Source organism: Miniopterus natalensis, chromosome 20, assembly GCF_054644295.1.
Source record: "Miniopterus natalensis isolate mMinNat1 chromosome 20, mMinNat1.hap1, whole genome shotgun sequence".
NCBI lineage: Eukaryota > Metazoa > Chordata > Mammalia > Chiroptera > Miniopteridae > Miniopterus > Miniopterus natalensis.
Genome location: NC_142100.1, coordinates 16,499,182 through 16,524,786, shown reverse-complemented (window position 1 = coordinate 16,524,786; position 25,605 = coordinate 16,499,182). Strand labels below are relative to the sequence as shown.

The 25,605-nt window shown below is 40.4% G+C and overlaps 1 protein-coding gene across 3 annotated transcripts; it reads left to right on the top strand.

Moving 5' to 3' along the window:
- Positions 1 to 67: 67 nt before the first annotated feature.
- On the top strand, positions 68 to 25,605 carry EWSR1 (EWS RNA binding protein 1). 3 transcript variants are annotated; one of them, XM_016198603.2, is made up of 17 exons: positions 78 to 134; positions 3,810 to 3,846; positions 3,978 to 4,029; positions 5,293 to 5,416; positions 10,054 to 10,240; positions 12,434 to 12,601; positions 14,282 to 14,493; positions 15,459 to 15,639; positions 18,417 to 18,451; positions 18,982 to 19,014; positions 19,289 to 19,407; positions 22,239 to 22,368; positions 22,976 to 23,098; positions 23,769 to 23,931; positions 24,368 to 24,465; positions 24,788 to 25,040; positions 25,201 to 25,605. In XM_016198603.2, the coding sequence occupies exons 1-17, from the start codon at positions 122 to 124 to the stop codon at positions 25,238 to 25,240; spliced, it is 1,968 nt and encodes a 655-aa protein (XP_016054089.1). In that variant the 5' UTR covers positions 78 to 121; the 3' UTR covers positions 25,241 to 25,605. The 3 variants fall into 3 exon arrangements, with proteins under 3 accessions (XP_016054090.1, XP_016054089.1, XP_016054088.1); XM_016198602.2 differs by having other exon boundaries at positions 18,414 to 18,451; XM_016198604.2 differs by lacking the exons at positions 18,417 to 18,451; positions 18,982 to 19,014; positions 19,289 to 19,407; ... (4 more) ...; positions 24,788 to 25,040; positions 25,201 to 25,605 and adding an exon at positions 17,276 to 18,407 and having other exon boundaries at positions 68 to 134.

The window sequence follows — 25,605 nt, the reverse complement described above, 5'->3', positions numbered from 1 at the left end:
CCGTGGCCTGGCCCGATGGTAGCACCCGAGGTTGCGGGTTTCGCGCCTGCGCAGTGCGGCGCCTAAGGGGGGAAAGGGAGAGGGAGACGGACGTTGAGAGAACGAGAAGGAAGGAGAGAAAATGGCGTCCACGGGTGAGTGTGGGGAAAACGCGGTCGCACCGTCGACGGTCAGGACGCCCAAATCGGGGGCTGCTCGTCCCTGGGGGTGGTCGGGACGACTGAGTGGAGTTTTTGAGAAGGGTGTGAGGTACCCGCCACACTCCAACAAGCTCGAGGGCCCGCTTTTTCCTCCCCTCCCCCACTTGGCAGGCCGGTTCTGGAACCTTCCAGCGCCCCCGCCGCGCGGGGGGCTCGCGGCGGCGGGGGCGCGCGGGGCCTCGGCTGGCCTCCATTGTGTGGCTGCTGGCCGGCCCCGCGCTCGGGGCCTCCCGCCACGTGGGCGGGGCCTGCGGCCTCGGGAGCCCCGCGTGGTGGGGGGGTTCAGTCAGGCCGAGGGCCCGGCACCCCGAAACTGCAGGGGGGCCGACGGCGGCTCGTGAAGCCGCGAGCTTGCTGTCTCTCACTCAGCCCATTTTCAGGGAGGCGGCCCAAACCCGAGAGTGGTTTTGCTTCACCTAGAAGCCCGGGGGGAAAACAAATAAACAAAAAAAGGCAAGCGGATTTGTGAGCCGAGGGGCGCCGACCTATGAGCGAGAGCCCCGTCAGCCCTAGGCCGAACTTCTACCCTACTGCGCTTTATACGGGTTGAGCGCCCCCTTTGAAAGCCCCCCGCCCCCAATCAGCTGTTCCCTCTGGCTTCTTCGTTTTTATCTTTAATCCCACCTCCTTCGTGCCCCAAAAAGCAATTAAGTAGCTGCCCATGGCAATATTTCAGCCAACGCCGAGGGAGATCCGTTGTATAAGACCCGCCCGAATCGCGGGCTCCACCGAAAGAAATTTCTGGCGGCTTTGACCTAGGAGAAACAAAAGGCCCTAGTCGGCATTTGAATTATGCTTGAGCAGGCGTCTCACACATTTATTTGCCTAAATTAAGCTGAGAGGCTTGTTAATTTTCGGCTTCATACAGGAGAGGGAAGGAGGCGAGTAGTGGAAAGCAAGCTCCGGGATAGGAGCCGAATGTGGTGTCTAAGGTGGTCCCCGATGCGAGGGGTGTTTCTAAGAATGTAGCCTAAACGTGACCTGCAGTTTGCAGCCAGTTCCTGCACTAACCTGAGGTTGTTGGTGGGGGGTATTCTTAGGCGGCCTAACCCCAGGCTTTGAAGGCAGTGGGGGAAGACAAGAGAAAGACGGGGAAACGCTCTAGTTTTTCAGAGTTGTAATTTCAAAGAGCCCAGAATCCAGCATCTTAATGGCAGTTTAAGAACTCTGCCCAGCTGGCTGTTGGTGCCAGGGTACAGGATGCCCCTAGAAAAGATTGTGTGGCTAGATACGCCAGTTTTTTGGTCTACTTCGTTCAGTCTCTGTTACTGCTACCCACCATGTACTATATTAGAATTTCAATTGCTGTTTATGTGTGGACCCGGTTGGGGGACTGTGGGGTGGGGGTGGGGGGTTCACATAACTTACCTGGACTTTGACTTCCTTTCCTTTAAATAAAGGAGTTAGGTTAGGCCTTTTAAGAGCTTTTTGAGCCCTTCTGACCTTTAAGCAAAGCATTTTGGCTCCCACAAAATTGCCCCATACTGATTTTCACTCATTATGTAGTCTGAAGCTCTAAATCTCTACAGTTTGGATAGTGACCACAATAAAGTATTTAAAAGCCACTGCCTTGAGTAATGTTAGATGTTTTTTCTCCTCATTTATATCATATATTAGAAAAGTATCTAAAGTTCAGTATATGTCCATTTTAACAAAGAACTACAATGCAAACTCCTAATTAACTACCAGTCAGACCAAGAAATAGAACATTGCACACACTCTAAAGGCCCACTCGGATCACACAACCCCCTCTCTCCTCTACACGTCCATTTTTAGTGAAATACTCAGCTGCTTATTTGGGGGTTAAAAACAAAACATAACTGATTGCTAAATAATCTCACCAGTGTGTGACTAGCACTTTTGAGGCCATCTAGTGTTTGTGTGCTGTAGGTAGATAACGTGAAACAAATTTGCTACCTTCCTTGGACTGCTAATGTGGAGCTAAAGCTCTGGTTTCACACTGAGAGCATTGGTTGTTACATATCAGCTTTGCCAATTTTATGTTTTATATAACCGTTCTTGTATAAAAGTCCTCTTGCAAACATTGAACTTAGATGTCAGCGATTTAGTATCATTTCTTACAGAAACCTCAGCAAAATGTAGGTTGATTCAATTTGTTGATGCTTCGTTGGTGTATTTATTTTGTGAATACCACATGGGAGGGTGATTTGCCTTTACTTTTTATTTGCTACATCAAGAGCACACTTGTAGTGCTATTGAAAATGCCTTAACGGTTAACCTTCAGATATCTTAAGGTTCTCTTGAGCAAATCAGTTCATAGCTTTAAGGCAATTGATTTGATAATGTTGATGATTCTCGGTTCTGAGTTGAGTTTGTACCGAGGAAAGAAAGTAGTCAAAGAGTAGAGGTAGAAAGATGAGCCAACTTAAAACAAATGGATTCATCAAAATGCTCTCAGGCCAGTTGGACTGAGGCAGGCTTTAGGTGGAGTAGGGGTAGAAACCCCTCTATGTAGAGCTGTAATGTCAAACTGTTTGCTTTCAGATGAGAGGCTATTTTCTGAATGGAGTAGAAAGGATCCTTTTGTTTGGCCCTAATGGCAGTACTGTCTTCTAACATAGAATAAGATATGTATTTCTTGTGGAAAGCAAAGAATTGGGCAGAATTTTTATAAATAACTATTTTAGGCCCAGCTGGAGTGGAGTGAGTGTCTCAGTTGGTTGAGCGTCGTCCTGTGCAGGGAAAGGTTTTCTCCTTTTTTTCACTGCTTGTAGACACCTTTACTGGGCCAGAATTTTTAGTCCCGTTTTGTAAATTTTATATGAAAAGAAAAATTACAGGAAATTTTACCTAGAAAAAAAAGAGAGGCAGAGAAATTGTTTTTTAAAAAGTAGAAATCATTTTGAGTTTTAAAAGATGATTTTACCTAAAACCAAATTCTTCCCCAAAAGAGTAAATGCTTTCTCTGCCAATTATCAGGATTCTGCCTTCACTCTGCTTTGTTGGGATTTATAGTGTTCTAGCTTTTGAGTTATTGTACAGATGTAGCCCTGGTATAATCAGTCAGCAAACCCTTTAAAACCTTGGATTGAGGTGACTGTTCTGTTTTCTGCCATTCCATTTCGCAGTCCTACTAGGGAATTAAGGTTGGTGAAGTGAGGAATTTGATAAAGTGAAGGAGCAATAGAGAAACTAGTCTTTGAGGAGATGTAGCTACTAATGTAATTAGTCTGGTGTTGAGCATTGTAATGTCACTTTCATCCATTTTATATGAAGATAGAACTTCTGATCCTATTGGATTGTCTTGTTCTCTGTTAGTCTTAGGATGACGATTATGTATTTGAAGTGACAGCCTGTGGTTAAGGGGGGGTTGTGGTCATGGGAACATGCAAAGCATCTCTGCCAAATCAGCTGATCTTGACCTCATTAGTTGACACTGTATTCAAACTTTATGAGTTGAACTGGCTTAGACTTATTTTTTGGGTTGGTGTTAAGAAACAAGAGGTACTCATTTGGACTTCTGCTAGCCTGTAGGTCTTCTCTAAGCAGTTTAAAGAATTCATCTTTCTGCCAGCTGGATTCCTTCCCCCCTTTTTCCCTTCTTGTCTTTGCTGACTTCACACTATTTTCTCTCCTTATTTCCTCTAGATTACAGTACCTACAGCCAAGCTGCAGCCCAGCAGGGGTAAGTCAGTCTTGTACAATAGTATGTTGTGTTTGATTGATTAATGATACAGAGCCTGCTATAAATGTGGAGGATTTAATAGTGGAATCAAATGTTCTATAACCAGTTTTTGCATTTAATTTCTCTTACAGCTATAGTGCTTACACCGCCCAGCCCACTCAAGGATATGCACAGACCACCCAGGTAATCTTTAAGATAAAAATATGTAGCTGCATCCCCAAGTAAAATGTTTCTATCAGCCATTAAAACAATAGCCAGCACAGATCTTTTTCAAAAATTAATAAGAAAGTGTAATGTGCTTGTAATCCTAAAATAACTAGATATTTTAAACTTTCACAGTGGGAATGCCATTATATATGAAACCATCCCCAAACCAGGAGTGCTAGCTTTCCATACCTTTCTAGTATCATTTCTCAAGTTAGGTACCTTGCTCCATGGTTGGTCCTTTTATGTAGTTTATTATGCTTAAATTTATTTAACTTAATCATATACAAGTTCTGTAGAGGAAGGCAATATGACATTTCGCAAATGAAAAAATTGCAGTGCATAGATATTAAGGCATTTTCCAGTGGTCACACAGTAAGTGGAGGGGTCGGCTCTTATGGCTACCTAGCTATGGAACTTCTGAGCTCTTCAGTACATGAGTCTGTGTTTAAAAAGCTTAGCCAGCAGATTCTAGAAATTAGCTTCCTAGTGTTCTCTAGATCACCTCAAATTCTGAAATTATCTGTGGCATAAAAATGAGTACTAATAACTCTGCCATAGAAGCATTCTAGAACAAGCAGAATGTGATGTCTCTGGCAGATATTACATAACTGGTCATTCAGATCTAGAATGTGATCATGGTATCTGAAAGAATACCTCATTCCTTGCCAGGTTTTCTGTATTATTGATGTCCAAGTTCAAAAGACAATGCTGTTGATGTGCTAACCTTAAGGAGACATGCAGTGTTCTAGTTCATTTTCTTGGAAGTGAAATCTTTGTCCTACTGAAAATCTGGTTTTCAAAATTGTCTGCAGATTTTAGCTCCATTTTCATTTCCTTTTCCCTCTGTTCATTTTGTCTTCCTAACATTTGTTTCCAGTTGCTAAAACTGCTACACTTAGTGCTGGCAATTATACACCTATTCCCTTATTGCTTATCCCTTGAGAGTGTCCTATATAGTTAACTGCAATTTTGCCTAATTATCTCAGGAACTTTTTTATGGTTAAACTTAACGAAAATATGAGTGAATCAGATAAGGGAAAACAGGTACCATACTGTGATCACTTGTCTTTTTTTAAAAAAAAAATCTTTTTATTTGAAAGCAGTATTTTCAACTTTGGTTCTCCAATTTAGAAACTTAGAAGTAAGTCGGGTGTGGGGTGGTGGTGTTCCCCCCCCCCGCCCCCCCCCAAATACAACATTTATATATCTGAAGTTTTTGCATTTGTTTTCTTTGAGCAGGCATATGGGCAACAAAGTTATGGAACCTATGGACAGCCCACTGATGTAAGCTATACCCAGGCTCAGACCACTGCTACCTATGGGCAGACAGCCTATGCAACTTCTTATGGACAGCCTCCCACAGGTAAAGCCTGCCTTGGAGATATTTTTGGGTCACATCAACTAGAGTGTTTGCTAAGAAGCTTGTTACTTGTGTTCTTTGGTGTATATTCTGGTCCATATCTTGGCATCTGGGGATCCTTTATTCTTAGGAGGAGCTATTTTTCCCCCTTTTCCCATATATTCTCCTTGAGAGATCACTAATAGAATGTGGGTGGAATAAATTCCAAGGGAAAAAAGAACTTTTCCTTTTAACTGTTTTATACAGTGTATTGAATAATCTCACAACAAAATGGAGAATATATAAAAGCTTGTGCTAATGCTAATACTGGGTAAGAATGAGCCTTCTTAAACTGAGCTGCTAAAAAATCAAACTGATTTTCATAGCTGTTTACTTCATCTGATAGTGTACCCTCTACTTTTTGTTTTGTGCTTTCCACAGTAGAAGGGACCAGTACAGGTTTGACTATCCTGCTCATTCTTGCATGGGAAATGCTTTCCATCTCGTTTAACCCTGTAATGTTAACCCTTTAGGTGTTTTCATTCGTTTAACCCTCAAACTTTCTAACATCACACACAACAAGGTGCTAATGGAAAACTGCTTCAGGTGCCATTCACAGATCCATGTCTTTTTCTTTATGTGATTTGGGGAGAGGTTCTGCTTTTGTTTTATTTTACATTTTTCTGTGTCAAGCCTTAATAATAGTTTGCCTTCCCAAAGGTATTTCAGATGACTATTCCCCAGCTGATTTCCCCATATTCCCTGAAAGATAGATGCATGATTAGATTTATTTAGAGGTGAAGACTGCCACCCTGCATGTTAATTATGTCTGTCTGTCTGTCCAGACACATTTTATTTTCTACTTAAGTGTTAATGAATCATTTTAATTCATAGTATGTCATATATATAACAGCATTCCAGGGAGCTAAAAACTATTCTAAGAATTAGAATAAACTATATCCTAATACTGGAGTTGAGAGTGGAGTATGAAAATTTTACAGTAATTTTTATGTTTAGCACTGTGTAAATGTTTTAGGATTCCCTACCTTCTTCCCACCCACTCACATCTTTATTATTACTACTGCTACTATTATTAAAGGATATTTAATGCAGAAGTCTTACAGATGTAAAAACTTACTTTCGAACTGTGTTCAGTTCCGTACATTATATATAGCCTATCAGTCTTTAGTAGAGGGGAACCTATTTGTAATTTACCTTATTGACAGTGTGCTGGATTTTATGGGAAGTACTTGCTAATCTTATCTAATACGTATCTTGAATAGATTGGATAATGTTTAAACTTTCTGTTAGTTATAGTTACAACTTTAGGAAAAGTTGGAACTAACACTATGCAGTTGGATTTTTGGCTGAGAATTTTGAAATTGAGAGATGAACTTCATGTATTAAACTGTTACTTTTTTATTGAGATATAATTGACATACAGTTTCAAGTGTACAACATAAGAATTTTATATTTGTATATACCGTATTGTGAAATGATCACCACAGTAAATCTAGTTACATCCATCAACACATGGTTATAATTTTTTTTTCTTGTGATGAGAACTTTTAAGGTCTGTGCTCTTAGCAACTTTTAAATATATATGCATTGTTCTATGCCATTTTATATAAGGGACTTGAGCATCCTCAGATCACAGGGTATCCGAAACCAATCCCCCACAGACATTGAGGGACAGCTATATACAGTACAGTATTATTAATCACCACGGTATACATCACCATAATTTATTTATCTTATAATGAAGTTTTTACCACTTTCAGCCATTTTAAAAACAAGTATCATTTAAAAATAAATAATACTGGTTAGATCTAGCCTTTGGAGTCCCTAGATCATTTGAGGGATAAAATCATTTCTAGGAAATGCAATGGTCTTGTAGGCTCATGTATTTACATTGTCATTAATTTAAAAAGTCTTATTAGAGTCTGTGGGCACAAAATGTATAAGACATTCTAATACAGAAACCAGTAGCTTCGATGAGCAAGAGATTGTACTTTATAATAATAAGGAATTTTATATAGACTTTATAGTTTATGGAGGAACCATCATACCTCCCTTAATCCTCTCATGAACCTTTGGTGTGTAGGAACCAAATTTAAATCTGATGAGCAAACTGAAGCTGAACCAAACTAAGTAGGACCCTTATAGGTAGTAAGTGGGTTCAAGCACACTTACTATTTTCCTTAACCTTGTACTGCTTCACATGTAAAAGTCATTGGATAATTACTGGAAGGAATATATAAAGAGATATTTTTCTCTTCTAGAATTTTTAAAAATTATTTCATGAAAAAGGGCTATATAAATCTCAATTCATTAATTGGAATAGAAATCTAACTTTTACTATTCAGGCTGACAAAAATTTTGGTTGATTTGTGTACTGTTTTTAGTACCTTTTTCCTTAAAGTTGTCAGCACATAGATATGTTGTCTTTTGCTGTTGGTCTTTTTTTTGTTATTAAATTATTTTGCTCTATTCAATTTTGCTCATTTTGCTTGGCTGCTTGTGTTGGTACTACAGATTAATTTAAAAATTATTCATTAACCTGGTGTCTCTTACTGTAATCTTAGCACTACAAGGCTCTGTTGCTGCGTAGTTTTATGACATGAGTTATTTCCCTGATCAGTTTCTTTTGTTATTTTTGTTTTTAATTGCTCTTCTTGTAAATGTTATAGATGGCCTGTCGTGTAGGGAGAAAAAAAATCTGTGTAGGAGTAATAGTGTAGGTGGTATTAGATTCCAGTTAAATGTAAATAAATGAGTGCTTTATATGATTGACAAGAGGACTCTGCACAGAACTTTTTTTTTTTTTTTTTAACTTTAAAATGCACCTTCCCCAACCCCATACATAGTCTCATATTTGCTCACTCTCAACTTTGATGTGGAGCCCTCTTTTTTATTTGGTCAGGATCTTTTTTTTTTTAATCACCTGAGGATATTTTTTCCATTGCTTTTCAGGGAGAGTGGGGGGACGACATTGATATGAGACACATCAATTGGTTGCCTCCCACATACCCCCTCACCGGGTCCAGGGATCGAGCCTACAACCGAGGTACATGCCCTTGGCTGGAATCAAACCCAGGACCCTTCAGTCCGCAGGCCGATGCTCTAGTCACTGAGCCAAACCAGCTAGGGCATGCACAGAACTTTTAATAAACATTCAACTGAACAACATGCCAACTCAAAAAACTTCCATTGTATGAGGTTTCCTGTATTGAGAACGAAATTACTATCTTTGTGTATAGTTAATTTCAGAATTTCCCAGAACTGTTTGGTATGTAGAATAAAGTTATTGTACCCTGTGAAACTTAAGGTCCTAAATCTTAACTAAAATCAGCAGTCTTGATTCAGGATTTGTTTTTAGCACTGATCAAACTTTTTTAGTGAGATTTGGATTTTCCTTTCATGGGTGTAAATGCTGACAGCTAGACCTAACTTTTTATTGTATGGCTTGCTTGTGCTTACTGACCAGGAGGAGGGAGGAGAGCCCAGCACCAGAAAAGGTTGTAACACCTCTCATAGGAAAGGGACTCAAGTTAGGAGTTGCACGTTGGGGGCAGGTGTCAGGCTTCAAGCCCAAGTTCCAGGTGAAAGGTCACATGGATCCTGCCTGGTTCCACAAAGGCAGAAACAAGACAGAGAACCTGTCTTGGTTTGTGAGAGCAGGTCTTGTGACACTTGGTTAGGGAAATAGTAAGGGGGCTCTAGGGTCTAACTCCAGTATTGATGAGCAAGAAAAATACCTTTTTGCTTGTGGTAGGTAAATAAGAGAGGAATGGAGGTTTGGGTCATTTGATGACCAGCCTAGAATCTCATGGTTTTATCATCTGAAAAACATTTACTTTTTAAAGGTTGAGGGAGGGGTTAAGTTTAATTTTTAAGTAATTTCCCACAAAAAGTTAAATATAGGATTACCTTTGTTATACTTAAGCAAATATAATTTTTAGTATATCTTTATAACTCTTGTGCCATTTCACATCTTAACATGATAAGCTTTTTTTTTTAGTTGTTTGTTACCTGAAACAAAATTAGCAGTTCTTAGAAATATTCAATCATTAACATCTTCCACTAAAAATCAAACATTCGCTGGAATTTCCAGTTTCCTTAAGTTAAACATGAACTGTTAATGATGCAGTGCTTGGGACTGAAAGCAAGTAATTTCAAATTGTAGGTTTTAATACTAGTACCTGGATCCTTATTTGTAGCTATTTTAAGATGCTACGTCATTGCCTTTTACTTCCCTTCCTAGGACATTTTATTCCTGCTTGAGAGGTTTTTGGGGTAGCTGAGAAACTTGTTAAGAGGCCTGTTAGCAAAACCAGTGTAGAATTAGCAAAAGCAGTCTTGGGGAAGAGGAGGGCAGAGGGGAACCCTGTTTTCTATACCAACACTTTTATCGTGCAATGTCTTCTCCTTTTTGTTAGGTGAGATTTTAGAGCAAAATGAGAGTGCTTTACTGAAGACTGTACTTTCAGAGAATTTATGTTTTAAATATTAGTTTGTTGCTACTCCTACTGAAGGGGAAATACTTAATGAGGTTAAATATTGTAATGAATGAAAGTAGATGGTTTACAAATTGTTCTGATAATGATGTGTAGGCAGATCTCTGAGGAGCCAGAAATCTGACGTTATTCTCTTTTTTCCAGGTTATACTACTCCAACTGCCCCCCAGGCATACAGTCAGCCTGTCCAGGGGTATGGCACTGGTGCTTATGATACCACCACTGCTACGGTCACTACCACCCAGGCGTCCTATGCAGCTCAATCTGCGTATGGCACTCAGCCTGCTTACCCAGCTTATGGGCAACAGCCGGCAGCCACTGCACCTGCAAGGTAAAGCCACATTCACCTTCTCCTAACTCTACAGTGCATCAGCCTCGGGTTTTCAGGAGAGAGGACAACTACGCACACTTAGAGAATCAATGGCTTAGTTTCTTTTTAATAGTTGCTCTCATATATGCTTAGGTGTTTTTTTCCCTTGTTTGTTTGTTTTTATTTACTGATTTTTTTTAAAAAGAGAAACATCAATTTATTGGTCTACTTATTTATGCATTCATTGGTTGCTTTCTGTATGTGCCCTGACCAGGGATCAAACCTACAACCTGGCATATCAGGATGATGCTCTAACCAACTGTGCTACCCAGCCAGGGTGCTCTTAGGTGTTGACTGTGTCCTTACGGTTGTTAAAATGATGCGCTAGAACACACCACATGTTATTCTCCATCTAGTAGAGAAGTGGTACTATCCAGGGGCCAAAATAAGGATTGTTGATGTAGTTTCAGAAGAGACCTTCTAGGGTAGGAGGAGGCTATTGTATTAACTTTTCTAAACCCAGGAAAAAATCAAGTGTGTGGTTTCCTTCGCAACAGAACGACTGATAGAATTGCATTTTTGATGCTTTCTTACCTTTGATTTTATTGGCCCCATAAATGGATAACAGCTTTCTCTTTGGGAAAAACATAGTTCAAAATTGAAGGTGGGCTGGGAATGTGACAGTTAAGAAACTGTCGTGTGATCCAGTGTTCAGTAAAGGATATGCCCACATCTGGAAGTCAGCTTAAGGAGTTGACATGATTTTTCTCTGTATTATGTAGTGGCTTGGTAACCTAAAAATCACAGGCGAGTATAAATTCTTAACTGGGTATCTTGCTATGAGGTTAATATTCAGGCAGAGTTCATACTCCATGACTGGTTAGCAGGTAAACAATATTAATTATTACTTAATCGAAGATTTTAGGTTTTTGCTTTAGGCAGTGCACTTAGGTGGTTTCTGCATACAATCTTGAAGGAACATTGAATTCTGATTTGAAAGATTTTTTAGGGAATAAACAAGAAATCAACTTGTAACCTAGACTTTTTGTCTGCTGTAGAGGTAAGAAATTAGTTTTGGCAAACACTCATGAAATTACTTGTAAAATGCACTGTGAGTAGTCAGGGCTACTTGGTAGTTTAAATATGCTAGACAGCCTGTGCAGTAGTTAAGTAAACTGATTCCTATAGGGCCCTGTTTCAGTTGACCTATGCGTATTAGAGTGTTATCAAATGTTTGAAGTCCCATTTGATGCTCCATTGCAACAGGATACCCGAGCCTTAGCTGGAGGGTTTTATATATATTAATTGGTCTTTTTATGAATGATCCGTTTTGGTTCCTTTTTCTTAATTTTCATTCTTTACCATTTTAAAACAGTTGTCTGTCTTGTGATCAATGACAACTATTCCCTTTTCCACTGGAAAGAAGAGGGGGAGTTTGTAACCCATTTTAGCTCTTTGGAGAAACCAGTACTTCCCCATCCTCTCTGGTCTGCCTATCGATTCTTGGGGCTTTGCTTAAAATAGCTCAAGTTCACTTTGCTACAGCCCTATTGCAAAATGTTAGGGCAAAGAGGTAATAGAAACCACTGTGGTTTTTTCCTTGGGATTGGAATTGGTTTTCCTCACTTACCAAGGCTGTTTCCCAGTTCATCTGAGCAGGAGGGCCGGAGGGGTGTTTGTCCTACTATGGTATTTCCATAGAGAGGTTTTGAGGCAAGTTATGGCAGTCCAAGTTCAATGTTTTTTCAAGTCTGTTCTTAATAAGTGAGAAACAAATCTACAGGTAGTCCAGATCTATAAATGCAATGGACTTATATAAATATTACTCTGACCTAAAACTTGCATCATTGTTACAAGTTTCTTGTTTGTCTTCATTAGACATTTTTAAGAAATAGCATTTTCTTTCCTGACAAACTACCTCCTCTCTCAGATCAGTTAAATTGGCAACACAAAATCTTATAATTACCTTTTATAGCTGTTAATATGGAACTAAAGGAGCATGTAGTTTTATGGATGTGATTAATTCATCGCCTTCCTTAGTGTTCTCTTCCAGCAAATATAGTTGGGCCAACACTGGGTTTGATGTAGTTTGCTTTACAATTGAACTTATTTCCAAACTCTCTCCTAACATGGCATGTTGCTCTTAAATTTAGAGCTCTTACCCAAGAGTTTTGTGGTTAAGGATGAAAATTCTCACTTTTTTATTTCTTTTAGACCACAGGATGGTAACAAACCCGCTGAGACTAGTCAGCCTCAGTCCAGCACAGGAGGTTACAACCAGCCCAGCCTGGGATATGGACAGAGTAACTACAGTTATCCCCAGGTACCTGGGAGCTACCCCATGCAGCCAGTCACGGCACCACCATCTTATCCTCCTACCAGGTCAGTTTCTTCTCCTCGTGTTGGGTGAGCTTGAAGAATAACAAAAAGTTTTTTTCAGGCCATGGACTAGCTTGCTTCTGCTTCCTCGGGTGATATATGTTATCTTGACTCTCAGTGATAAGCCTGACCACATATTGTTAACCTTAAAACCTTAGTCCTGGCTTCCTATAGCAGTGCTTGGCAGTCAGTAACTCTTCTAAGTACAAACTATTTTTACTGCTCTAGATTCTTTTAAGTTTGCTCTCTATTAATTCAGATGGCTGAGAAACAGAAGTATTTGAAAGCAGATGAAGTGCAGGGCATTATTTTAAAAAAAACTTCACCTTTTAGCATTTGATATTTAACACAGAGGTCCATTCATGCACTAGTCTTTTAATGGTTGAGCTGAGGCCTTTTATTTTGATTACGGGTTTATTGTGCATTCTTTGTCTTATGTTAACCACGCCAGCATCTACAATGTCCAGGTTTAGTTTCTTTAAAGTGTAGGAAGAACTGCAAGTTGTTTCTCTCACAATTTGAAGCAAATTTTCAAACGAATTTCCTGAATTGTGGGCTAAAGTGTTAACTTAGTTTTGCTAGAAGAAACAGCTCTCCTTTTTTACACTCATTTCATTGGTTTACACATTACAGTGCGGCAGGCATAAACATGTTTAGGAGCAAATACAGTTGACGGGGTAAGTGTCCCTACAGCTTGGATAACAGTGGGCAGGACTTCCACAGATCCCACCTGTACCTGTTATGCTGAGAGCAGTTAATCTAGGGAGTTGAATAGGTACACTTGGTGAAGAGAGGCTCTGAAATCCATATAGCTGTGGTGAAGGATATGGTGATAAAGGTTTAGTTTAATTGTACTTTAAAAAATGCTTTTGTTTTGTTTTTCGTTATCACGGTTCATCAGGAGTTTAATACCAGTTCTTTAAAGCTTTATTTCTGTTTAAGAATGTATCTTTGGTTAGATTCCCTTTCATATCAAAAAGATGAGTATCAATCTAACATTCATATTTCATACAATGCCTTGATTCTGAAGTTTCTTTATCCATTTTTATGAATGCCTAGATTTCCTAGATGATTGGCATTTCTGAAAGCTTGAAAATACATATATATACATATATATACATATATATACATATATATACATATATATACACACACATATATAGAGCAAAGCAATTTGAAACTTAGATAAATCTTCAAGAGAAAATTGCTGTTTTTATGTGTACATACACACACCAACCATCCTGGTACCTTCAGAAAAATCACTCTCATCATTCAAGACAGACTTAGAATGAATGCTGCGCTTGACTCTGCTTCCTTTTTCTCGGTGCCTTTTTCACTAGGGCACCCTTTGCTGAGTGTATATTCTTCCATTAATACTCCCAAATTTGCCTTAAATTTAGTTGAGAATAAATTATTTTAATGGGTTAGAGGGTCAAAGGGGAGGCTCTCTGAGGGTTGCATGTTGTACAGATGGGTTTTTAAAAAATTATCTCCTCCCTCTTGTTTAAAGTTTTATTCTGAATATAAAAATAGTTGCTTATTTTAAATTTAAACTGTTGGTATGTAGAAAGTAACTGCATTTTTAAGGGTTTCTATGGTGCAAGCTATGAATGTCTTTTGTGTTTAGGGGGCTTGAAGAAATAAGCCTCTCCTTCCTAAAAAGCTTTTTTTTTTTTCTTTCAGCTATTCCTCTACACAGCCGACTAGTTATGATCAGAGCAGTTACTCTCAGCAGAACACCTATGGGCAGCCGAGCAGCTATGGACAGCAGAGTAGCTATGGTCAACAAAGCAGCTATGGGCAGCAGCCTCCCACTAGTTACCCCCCCCAAACTGGATCCTACAGCCAGGCTCCAAGTCAATATAGCCAACAGAGCAGCAGCTACGGGCAGCAGAGTGAGTTGCTAAGAGAGAAAAACAAGAGTGATTGTGTTTGGAGTTTTTGAACATGGGGAGATGTTTTTTATCATCATTTACTTTTGGACTCCAGGATGCATCTTTAGGGCATAACATCCTGGCTGATAGTTAGGATATCCCAATAAAGACTTCAATGCTTTTCTTCAATTTAATTGTTATTAGTATACCTTACCAAAAAAAATAAAAAGAGAGATAAGATATTTCATAACTGACTAGAAAAAATGGTTTGCACTCATCCCTGCCCTTTTTGGGGAAGTTATGCCATCATTCCTTATGGCCTGTCTACCCCAACTCAATGACAGCGAGCAGGTAGTTATTGAAGACTACTGCAATTTTGATAGTCAAGTAAATGCTATCTGTGTTTTGATTTTGTCTTGTTTATATCCATAAAGAAAAAAGATCTTCTCCCACAGTAGTTTTATTCATGTGGAGAAGTAATCAAAAACTCAAACTGTCTTTACACTTTAATCTCTACATGGATTATTATTGTTGTTTGGTTGGGGTTTTTGGTTTTTTTTAATTCCATTCATGGGCATGTCTTGTTATGACTATGAAATGAGTGGTGCTGCTTGATGAAGCCCAACCCTTAGCAACGTGCTAAAACCCTAAGAGACCTGGCTCTATTTTTGTTTATTGAGTGTAGTTTTTAAAAGCAGCTTTTGGAGACATCTTAGAATCCAGAACCCTACAAACTTTTGGCCAGGGGGCTTTTGGTTGTTTGGAAGTGGCTTATTCTAGGCTGACTGTATAAGGTTACTTCAGCCTTGATGAACCAGCAGTTTTTGTTGAACTTAAAAGAGCCTATGATTAGGGGTGCGTTATCAAGTGTAAAGAGGCCTTGGTTAGTGCCTTGCAGTTGAGAATTCTCTGATTCCAGGAGAGAGTACAACAGGCAGTGGTTGTAAATGCTGGTCCATGGCTTACAGATGTGACTCTTTCCTCAGGTTCATTCCGACAGGACCACCCCAGTAGCATGGGTGTTTATGGGCAGGAGTCTGGAGGATTTTCCGGACCAGGAGAGAACCGGAGCATGAGTGGCCCTGATAACCGGGGCAGGGGAAGAGGGGGATTTGATCGTGGAGGCATGAGCAGAGGTGGGCGGGGAGGAGGACGCGGTGGAATGGGGTAAGAGCAAACCTTTTCTCCTTTTACCTAATTTTGTTTCATCCATAGGATTTTCAGTGGAAAGAAGGGACTGAAAGACATAAGAAATTTATTTCTACATTTCCATGGACAATCTGTTGAGCACAAGTCATCTTCTAAAACATGGAAATGTCATCTTATGGCATATATTAAGTGGCAGTTTGCTTTTTTTCCCTGCCAGTCTACTTGGTTGGGTTGGGGAGAACAAAGAATGGTTTTGAAATTAGAGCTTTCAGTTCCCTTCATGGTTTCCAGAGGTCAAAAGCCTCTATGGGTAATAGACTTGGGATGGAACACACACAACCCTTCTAACAATTTAGGTTTTTAACTAATTGTCTCTGAATGGTTGTCTTGAAATACCTGGTGTATATATACTGCAGAAAAGGAATGCAGCTGTTTTCCACAATGTTTGTCCCCAACTTCTGTTTGTACTCGGAACTGTTGAACATAATGCTGAAGATCTTGGTCCCATAACCCTTGAACTACAGCCTGAGGTGCACCTGGTACACAGGAAAATCCAGTAGCTTTTTGCAGAGTAATGTATATAATTAATTATAGGATTACTCCTTATTGGAGATTTTGAGAAGTCTAAATCGGTTTGACCATTTTGATTGATGGCACAATCTGGTTTAGAAAACTTTGTTTAGATCAATAACATAACCCTGCTACCTGTGCCTGCCCTTCCCCTCCCTTCTCCCATCCCCTCTTTCCTTTCTGGTATCTGTACTTGATGAAGGTGAGGTATAATGTTGGTGGTTAACATAATCCAGAAGGCTTAGTTGTGTGTGTGTTCTGTCCCGATATAAATTAGTAAAAAAGTTATGCAGAATGTTACATTAAGTATAAATTGGATTTGATGCCACTATTGGTTCAAGTAAAAATTGAACAGGATTTCTTTTTCACAGAAGTGGGCTTCAAAATTAGAGTGTTTTTTCAAAATTTATCTAATTTTTGTATTAAATCTGTTTACTGTTGAAAGATACTGATTGAAAATACTGTTTTGCGTATTCTGCATAACTTAAAAATCTTTGGTGAAATCTTTATTGGAAGAAACAATCATTTTACAACATGCAAAATTTTCTGAATAATTTGGTATAAAGTAAAATCAATCTTCTGATTTGGAGAATGTCGTTCCATTATAAAGGTTTCACTTCTTTATGGATGTTTTAAAATAGACATAGACACTTGAAATTACTATCATCACGTCTCCAATCACCCAGAAGTATTAGTATATTTCAATCGCAAAAACAATTTCAAATTTATTCATTTTAATATTTCAGAAGTAATAATTCTAATTTTGCTAGACATTGCTAGTAGAGGGGTCCACTCTTCCTGGATGAGAAGTCTGTCCTGGAGCCATAGAAAAAATCATGGCTTTCCCCGTAGGTTTTTCAACAGACTGTGAAGCAGTCAGTTGGATCCTTTGGGGACAGGATAGTTGCATTCCCCCCTCCCCTCTTTTTTATTGTGGTGTGGTGATGGTTTTCAGTGTCTTCTGCAGGTAAGGCACTCAATGTTGTTAACGTGCCCTTTTTCATTGCCTCAGTATTTTGATATTTTCATTGGCTGTTAAACGTGGAAACTTTTTAACATGCTTTGTCGCATTTATATGCTACAGGTTACAAAGTGAGAGCCTTGTATACACTTCAATACTTAAAAAGTACCCGTACTCAGTACTCAGCCGGCAGCATAATGAAAAGTGGGACTAGACACGGTGTCCATATGGAGAGGAAAAATATACATAGAATATTTTTAACAAAATGTTTTCATTGTATAAATGGAATCCTTCTGTAACTTTGGTAACTGCATACTTGTTGTTTGGTAATAAACCAGAGGAGGTATAATACTACTCTAGAATTGTGTAACATTAAAGTGTAAACTTTTGTGTTTAAAGAGGGAGAACATTTTATGGTGTGTAATTTAAAAAGGAGACAAAGCTGCATGCAACAGCTTGAAATTGTATATCGAGGTATTAAAGGTGCAATACTGGTTAGAAAAAGCTCAGGGCCTACCACTGAGGAGCTGCCTTTATTTAATTTAAAGAAGAAGAAAAAAAAGGCCCAATTTATATTTCCTTCCCCTTTAAAGTATGTAAGGCAGTAACTTTATACTGCCATTGTTATTCTCAACTGATATGTCTGTAAAGTTGCACCCCCAGTCCATTTAGCCTTGGAATTGGTTGTAAATCTTCTTTTCACAGCTATTGTAAATTCATTAGTGCCCTGAAATGTATGGCTTTATGCTGAAGATTGGCTGGATGCGTCCTCTGGTGTGTGTTGTAGTCATTTAATGTAGTTGTCTCCTGCTCTATTATACTGTTACTTGTTAGGAAGCCTGGGGCTCACTTGGCTCTCCCTTGGGAGAGGTTGAGGGTGCACCTTTACGAACATGAAAAGGTCCATCGCAGCAGTGCCCAGCTCGCTGTTCTCTCTACACCAAGCTCTCTCTGTTTCTCAGCTGGTGGGGTGGGTGTTTGGGATCTATTTTTCCCTCTCATTTGCCAAGTATTGCACTATTAATACCAGCCCCCGAAATGAAAGGAACCAGCCACACTGGTGTGCAATCAGACAAGCAAGGTTGTATGTAAAGGAAATTTGAGCGAGCTGCCCTGAAGAAAGGCATAGTGACAAGATGAGAGAGATGCGTTGTTTGGAGATGTTTAGCCAGTGCCCTTCTTCCCCACGAGCCCCCCCAAGGCTCAGAGCGGTACTGGCTTTTAAAGGGAAAGGCCTTCATTTCTTCGTTTATCCCCCCAGCAGCGCTGGAGAGCGAGGTGGCTTCAATAAGCCTGGTGGTAAGTTTTTGAGTATTACCATGGATAGTGTTTAAAAAAAATACAGTCAGTTTTTAGAAAACTATAATTTTTTATTAGTTTCATAAGCGGTTTAAAAATGATCTATACAAAAGAGACTAATGGGTACTGCCGGCATTGTCTTAGGGGTAATAAGGTTAACCTATGGTTACAAAACGAAGGGTAACTTGAAGTATTGATCAACTGCTTCTGTAATATGGGGGAGAATACATTTTTTAAATTTGGTTTATTTGGAGGAAAATTTTTGACTTATATTTAACATTAATTTGGCACATAAGCATTGAGAGTGTATTTGGTTAATGGTTTAAAAGCAAACCAGCAAAAAAACAAACCCTAGCAAACCTTTCACAAATGTTAAAGGGGCACTGCTCCATTTTAGCAGTGCGGGTCATTTTGAATTTAATGAAGCCCCATCAAATGGTGGTGTAGTAGATAGTTATGTGTGTTTGTAAGGTTTGTAGCTTGCAAGACGTGCACTAATAATATTTTATATGATCTTTCCTGGTTGGCAGGACCCATGGACGAAGGACCGGATCTTGATCTAGGTAATTTTGAATTCTTGTCTTTTACATTGTGTTTTGCACATGAATAGCACACAAGTAAGTGTGTGTTAGAGTTCAGCAGCCTGATAGATTAATGTGATATTCTTGCTGTCAAGGGCAGTTTTTAAACAAAGTAAACCAGAAATTCCATGGTTTTTTGATTGGTAGTTCTCTTAGTTTTGTGATGAATAGTAGTAGGCAGTAGGGACCAATTGGTTAATAAGCCCCGCTATACATACATGACAGTAACTCCCTTATGCCTTCTTTTTTCTGGAAGGCCCACCTGTTGATCCAGATGAAGACTCTGACAACAGTGCAATTTATGTGCAAGGGTTAAATGACAATGTTACTCTAGATGATCTGGCAGACTTCTTTAAGCAGTGTGGAGTTGTTAAGGTAAGTAAAAGCATAACCATGGAACCTGGCAGGTTCTCCAACCACAGAGCATTTTAAAGAGAATGAATTGCTGTTAAAAGTAGTTTCAGAAATTGGCTGACTTTTCTTTCTGGATGTATTGTGGTTTACACAACATGTCAAAAAAAAAGTTTTATACATTTTATATATATACATATTTATTTTTAGAGGGAGGGAGAAACATCAATGTGAGAGTGCAACATCAAACGGCTACCTCCTCCACACCCCCCACGGGATTGAGCCCTCAACCTGGGCATGTTTCCTGACGGAATCAAACCTGCAACCCCTTGGTGCACGGGATGACACCCAACCAACTGAGCCACATCGGCCAGGGCAAAAGCCATTTTTTAAAAATGTTAAACATGGTTTAAGCATATTGATAACTCAGTATATTCTGAGAATATACCAGGAACAACCAGAAAAGAATCCTTGGAGTTTACATATAGCAGGGAACGTAGTTAAAAAGGAATATAGTATGTTAGATGATGAGTGTTATAGAGGAAAATAATATAGCAAGAAGGGCAGAGATTTCTTTTAAAAAGAGTGGAGCCATCCATAAAGCTCAGAGTGGAAGTGAAGAAGGCATTTCAGAATAATGGAAGGAATAGCAAGGCAGGGCTTGCCTGGCAAACTCAAGGAAGAATGCATGACTAGAAAGTTTTGGTCCAAGCTACTGGAATAGTGCTGGGTTGTTAGATGGGGAAGACTAAAAAATGGATTTTGAGATAGGAAGGTAGGGTCCCTAGGTCAGAAGCTCAAAAGTTTGGGAATCCTGTATTTCATTTATAAATACATCCCAAGTTATTGATAGCTTACGTTCTCTTAAAAACAGTTGGGTTGATCCTAGGTTTTTAGTATGTGAGCCATGCTGCAGTGAGCATTCTTATATACATCTGCTGCTGCACAGTGCACTAGTTTCTCTAGTGTGTATATAGTTCTTTGCCATTCACGGTTAAGTTCTAAAAGTTGCTATGAATACTGAGTTAATGAACACATATCTCACTTAAGTTATAATCAAATCCTAAAAACAATTCATCCCAGTAGAGTCTCTGTTTTACAAAGAGAAAAGGAGATTGAGCATCGTTGATTGCCTTAGTTGGTATTCAGATTTACCCAGCTGGGCTCAGTTGGAGCTTCTTGTACTGCCTGCCTATCCCCTGTAGTCTCCATCTTCTGGTCATCTGTAGAGAGAACAAGAATGAGAAGATAGAATATTGTCTTGTGTGACTTCAGCTGAGTGAGCATGTGTATCAGGCAACTTAAAATTTTTGCCACTCTGTGCATCTCTGTAAATAACCACAGAAGTGCCAGTAGTATTGATTTTGGAGTTTATAAATTCTAATTTTTGCGAGTAGGCAGGTTTGTAGATACTAAACCCATGAATGATGATCAGCTATACCCAGGCATAAAATTGCTTAAGGGTATCTTGTCATGTTGAACTTCACAAGATGATGGTATGGCCAACCACCTAGACTCCCGACAGTATTACTGATACATTCTCCACATCCCACCACTACTAGAAATCCTGTCTTTCAACTTTTGCTGACATGGTAAAAGAAAATGGAAATGTGGTTTTTCAGTTTGCTTTTTCCCTGATTTCTAATTATATCTGTACACCGTCTTCTATGAAATGCATATCTTATACTCATTTTTCATTGGGTTGTCATTTGTTGATTTATATTATAGTTCTTTATATTGTTTGAATGCTGAATAGAAAGTTCCACCCATACCTGGATCTATTTCTTAGCTGTCTTACATACTTTTGGTTAATTTGTATGATCCTGTGTCAGTAGCACAGTTAATTACTATGTCTTCATGCTAAATCTTGATATCTAGTAAGGCAAATTCTTCTGTTTTGCTGTTTACTGCTATATACATTTTGAAATCAGTTTATGAAGGTCCTTAAAAACCCCAGATGGGTGTTTATTGAATCTGTAAGACAGTTTGAGAATTGACATTTTTATAATACTGAATGGTCTTTTTTTTCTCATGAACATTGTCTCCATTTATTTATATTTTTATAAAGAAGTTTTTGAAATGTATATCCCATCATTCATACCACTCTCAGTCTTTATGTATATGTCCCTTATTAAAACATAGGTGTCAAGTTACATATATGTAAGTACCACCCCCTTTTTTTAAAGCCCGGTGCTCAGACTCTGACACATCATTAGGTATATAAACAAGTGCATAGATTAGACTCGGGTCATGTTCACATTTGATGCAATACATACATGAAGCCATATTCTTGAACGACGAGGGTCCTGAATTCAAGCCAACTGCATCTGGTGTTCAGCTGAAAAACTAGTGATCTGTTCTAGCTCTGGAGGGAAAACTAGCTGCGTTGCACTTAATTAAGAATACTTTTAGCGCACTCACAGCCCTGTATACTGTACTTAATGATTTGAAGGTTATTTTTAACTTTGTGTGAGTCATGTCTTAGGTGGTGGTATCAATGCCAGACCACCTCCCAAGAGGTGGCTGCTCTCACTAGGTGGCTATAGTGTGGGGGTAGAAAATGTTGGGATGGATGCTAGGGAAGGAATGGGGCCCATACTATTTGCTTACACACTTTGGGATTTTTGAGTCTCTAAGGGAAAATAATCGTTTAAGCATATAGTTGTTATAGCAATGTAGGAAATAAGTCACCCATAACTGCACTACTCAGATAAATTAACATCTTACCGATTGTGTGTCTGTGAAAAATTGTTGCTTTTAACAGCTTGAAGGACTTCTCTGAATTTCATGTGGACTTTTTTCCAAAAAGCCTAGTATATTCTGATCACAGCCTATCTATGCTATTTTATGCCTAGATGAACAAGAGAACTGGACAACCCATGATCCATATCTACTTGGACAAGGAAACAGGAAAGCCCAAAGGCGATGCTACAGTGTCCTACGAAGACCCGCCGACTGCCAAGGCTGCCGTGGACTGGTTTGATGGTAGGTGCTCTAGCATCAAGGGTGTGCTCACTGGCATTCTTAGCTGCCTGTTGCAGGGCACATGGAAGGCCTAGTAGCAGATGTTGCATGTGTCAGCTTACAGGTAAAGAGGGTTTGCTAACATATTTAACTCTGACTGTTAAGACATTCTATGAAGTGGTTCTCTAAACACAGATATCAGAAGGTACAGAAAGCCCCACAAACATTTTAGCTACTATACATTTGAATTTATATATGGCCTTGATATTGATCCTGGAAGGAATTTCACTTCAGACAAAACCAACTTGAAACTGTCAGAGACTCCTCTTTCGGCCACTTCATGTTCTTCTGTCCCTGCTTTTCACTCTGCACTAGATAAGGGTGCAGTGTATACTCCATTTCCCCCCAGCTTACTTTCCTCCTTAGGGTAGAAAGGTTTTTAAGTATGTTTTAAAGGCTTTTTGTGGCCCTTCCAGTAAGCTCTTAGAGAAGATTGTGGGCAGGGGCACACTGGTGCAGCAGGGATGGGTGGTGTAGGTGAAAAGGGGTGGTATAGCCTTGCCTAGTCCCCCAAGGAAGGAAGAGTTGGAGGTTGGAAGTAATTTGATGTTCTGTTATCTTGTTCCAGGAAAAGATTTTCAAGGGAGCAAACTTAAAGTTTCCCTTGCTCGGAAGAAGCCTCCAATGAACAGCATGCGTGGGGGGATGCCACCCCGAGAGGGCAGGGGGATGCCGCCGCCGCTCCGTGGAGGTATTCAAAGTTTAGTACCTTTGTTATTTAGAAATACTAAAAAGGCGTGTAGAATCAAATTAGACTACTGAATGCTGACAGTAAAAATAGATGGGAGTGCCCTTGCCGGTGTAGCTCAGTTGGAGTGTCTGTCGTCCTGTACACTGAAAAGTCGAGGGTTTGATCCCTTTTTGGGGCATGTGTGGGAGGCAACCCATCAATGTATCTCTCTCTCACTCGCTTATTTCCTTTCTTAAAAAAAAGTTTATGGGAGTAAAAGGAAGCAGAGAGCATGGCTTGGTTGGTCAGAGGCTGGACTCCCCCTTGAACACTACCTGGCCTGCCTGGGTGTCAACCTTGGGGCTGTTGCCGTTTGTGCTGCTTTGGTCTCATCTCTATGAAAACTTGCCTGCCCTCCTACAACTGTTGAGAGTTAACTGAAATACTGTACAGTCGACCCTTGAACAACGCAGGGGTTACACTGACTGCACTGTCATGGATTCCCAACCACACAGTTCATATCCGTGTTGTTCATGGGGCAGCTGTATCCATGCAAAGTGCAGTTAGGTCCTTGGGCTTGTGGAAAAGTGTGGGGCAATGACAACTGTCGTCTCCTTGAATTCTCTTAGTGATGCATTTCCCTGTACCAAATCTGGTGCTATAAAGAAGTGATTGCTCTTTCTTATTGCAGGTCCTGGGGGCCCAGGAGGTCCTGGGGGCCCCATGGGTCGCATGGGAGGCCGTGGAGGAGACAGAGGAGGCTTTCCCCCAAGAGGGCCCCGGGGTTCCCGAGGGAACCCCTCCGGAGGAGGAAACGTCCAACACCGAGCTGGAGACTGGCAGTGCCCCAATCCGTATGTACTTCTCTTGGCAAATGGTAGTGAAGTCACTCTACCTACACCTTGCCCCACTCCCATTCTGAAGAGGAGGAATGGGTTCTATGTCTAAAGGAGCATGATCATTCTCACTGACCTGTTGGGGGAGGGTGGCTAATCGGTCATTTACCAGCTGCTTCAGAACCTTCTAAAGAAGGTCAGTTCCACTGGACTCCAGGGTCCACATGTATGTGGATGTACAGACATTTTGCTGGACCCAACGCTGGTCCTATGGGTGCAGTGCTGCCTGAGGTTATAGATCTAAAGCCATTTTCTGTGGTCACATCCTCTTACTGGTGTTTGACCCAGGACCCATTGTTTGTGGTAGTGGAGTGCAGTGTGTGCCTGCTTACATGTCACCTTTGCTCGTTCAACTTCCTTAGTTCAATTAATTGGTGATTTCTGTTGATAATAGGGGGTGTGGAAACCAGAACTTCGCCTGGAGAACAGAATGCAACCAGTGTAAGGCCCCGAAGCCTGAAGGCTTCCTCCCGCCACCCTTTCCACCCCCGGGTAGGTACAGGTTTGGGGAGCATCCCCTCAGCTTCTTGGTACTAAACCTTTTATTAACTTGGTGGGCTTGGTAAACTACAGCTTCCCACTGCTAAGAACCAGGTCAGTGGTTTCAGTAAGTGCAACCCTGGGGCCCTTTAAGTTCATCACTTCTAAATGGTGACCAACCCAGATGTTCAGATCAAATAAAGGATCTACTTTGTTTCTGCTCTGGGAGGAGAGCAGATCCCAGGCACCCTCTGAGGCGTGTTCACAGAACTCTGCACCCACCCATTCTGTCTTGCGGCTGATCTGTTCTCTCCTGTACTTTCCCTTACCTTAGGCGGTGACCGTGGAAGAGGTGGACCTGGTGGCATGCGAGGAGGAAGAGGCGGCCTCATGGACCGTGGTGGTCCTGGTGGAATGTTCAGAGGTGGCCGTGGCGGAGACAGAGGTGGCTTCCGGGGCGGCCGGGGCATGGACCGAGGCGGTTTTGGTGGAGGACGGCGAGGTGGCCCTGGGGGTCCTCCTGGACCTTTGATGGAACAGATGGGAGGAAGAAGAGGTGGACGTGGAGGACCTGGAAAGATGGATAAGTATGTGATGGTGAAAACTGGCTGTGGGCTACTGGGCCGAGGTGCAGCCTGGCTCTGAGCAGGCGGGAAGCTTCCCCCGGGACTCAGGTCTGTGGAAGGGCTTCCTTTCCTTCCCCATTTTAACCCATCACGCACACACACCCCTTTTTTTTCTTTGCAGAGGCGAACACCGTCAAGAACGCAGAGACCGGCCCTACTAGATGCAGAGACCCCACAGAGCTGCGTTGGCTACCAGATTTATTTTTTAAACCAGAAAATGTTTTAAATTTATAATTCCATATTTATAATGTTGGCCACAACATTATGATTATTCCTTGTCTGTACTTAGTATTTTTCACCATTTGTGAAGAAACATTAAAACAAGTTCAATGGTAGTGTGCCGAGTTTTTCTTTTCCTTTTAAAGATGGCTGTTTAACTAGACTAAACGGGAACCCCTTGTGAGCATGCTCAGTATCATTGTGGAGAACCAAGAGGGCCTCGAACTAACTGTAACAATGTTCATGGTTGTGATTTCTTTTTTTTTTTTTTTTTTTAAATAAAATTCCAAATGTTTATAAACAGTCA

What these genes read in the sequence shown, in the direction of transcription:
- EWSR1 (XM_016198602.2), top strand. An exon ending in GCAGCCACTGCACCTGCAAG is followed by an intron (nt 10,241 to 12,433) that starts GTAAAGCCACAT and finishes TATTTCTTTTAG; the next exon opens with ACCACAGGATGGTAACAAAC. An exon ending in GACTGGCAGTGCCCCAATCC is followed by an intron (nt 23,932 to 24,367) that starts GTATGTACTTCT and finishes TGTTGATAATAG; the next exon opens with GGGGTGTGGAAACCAGAACT.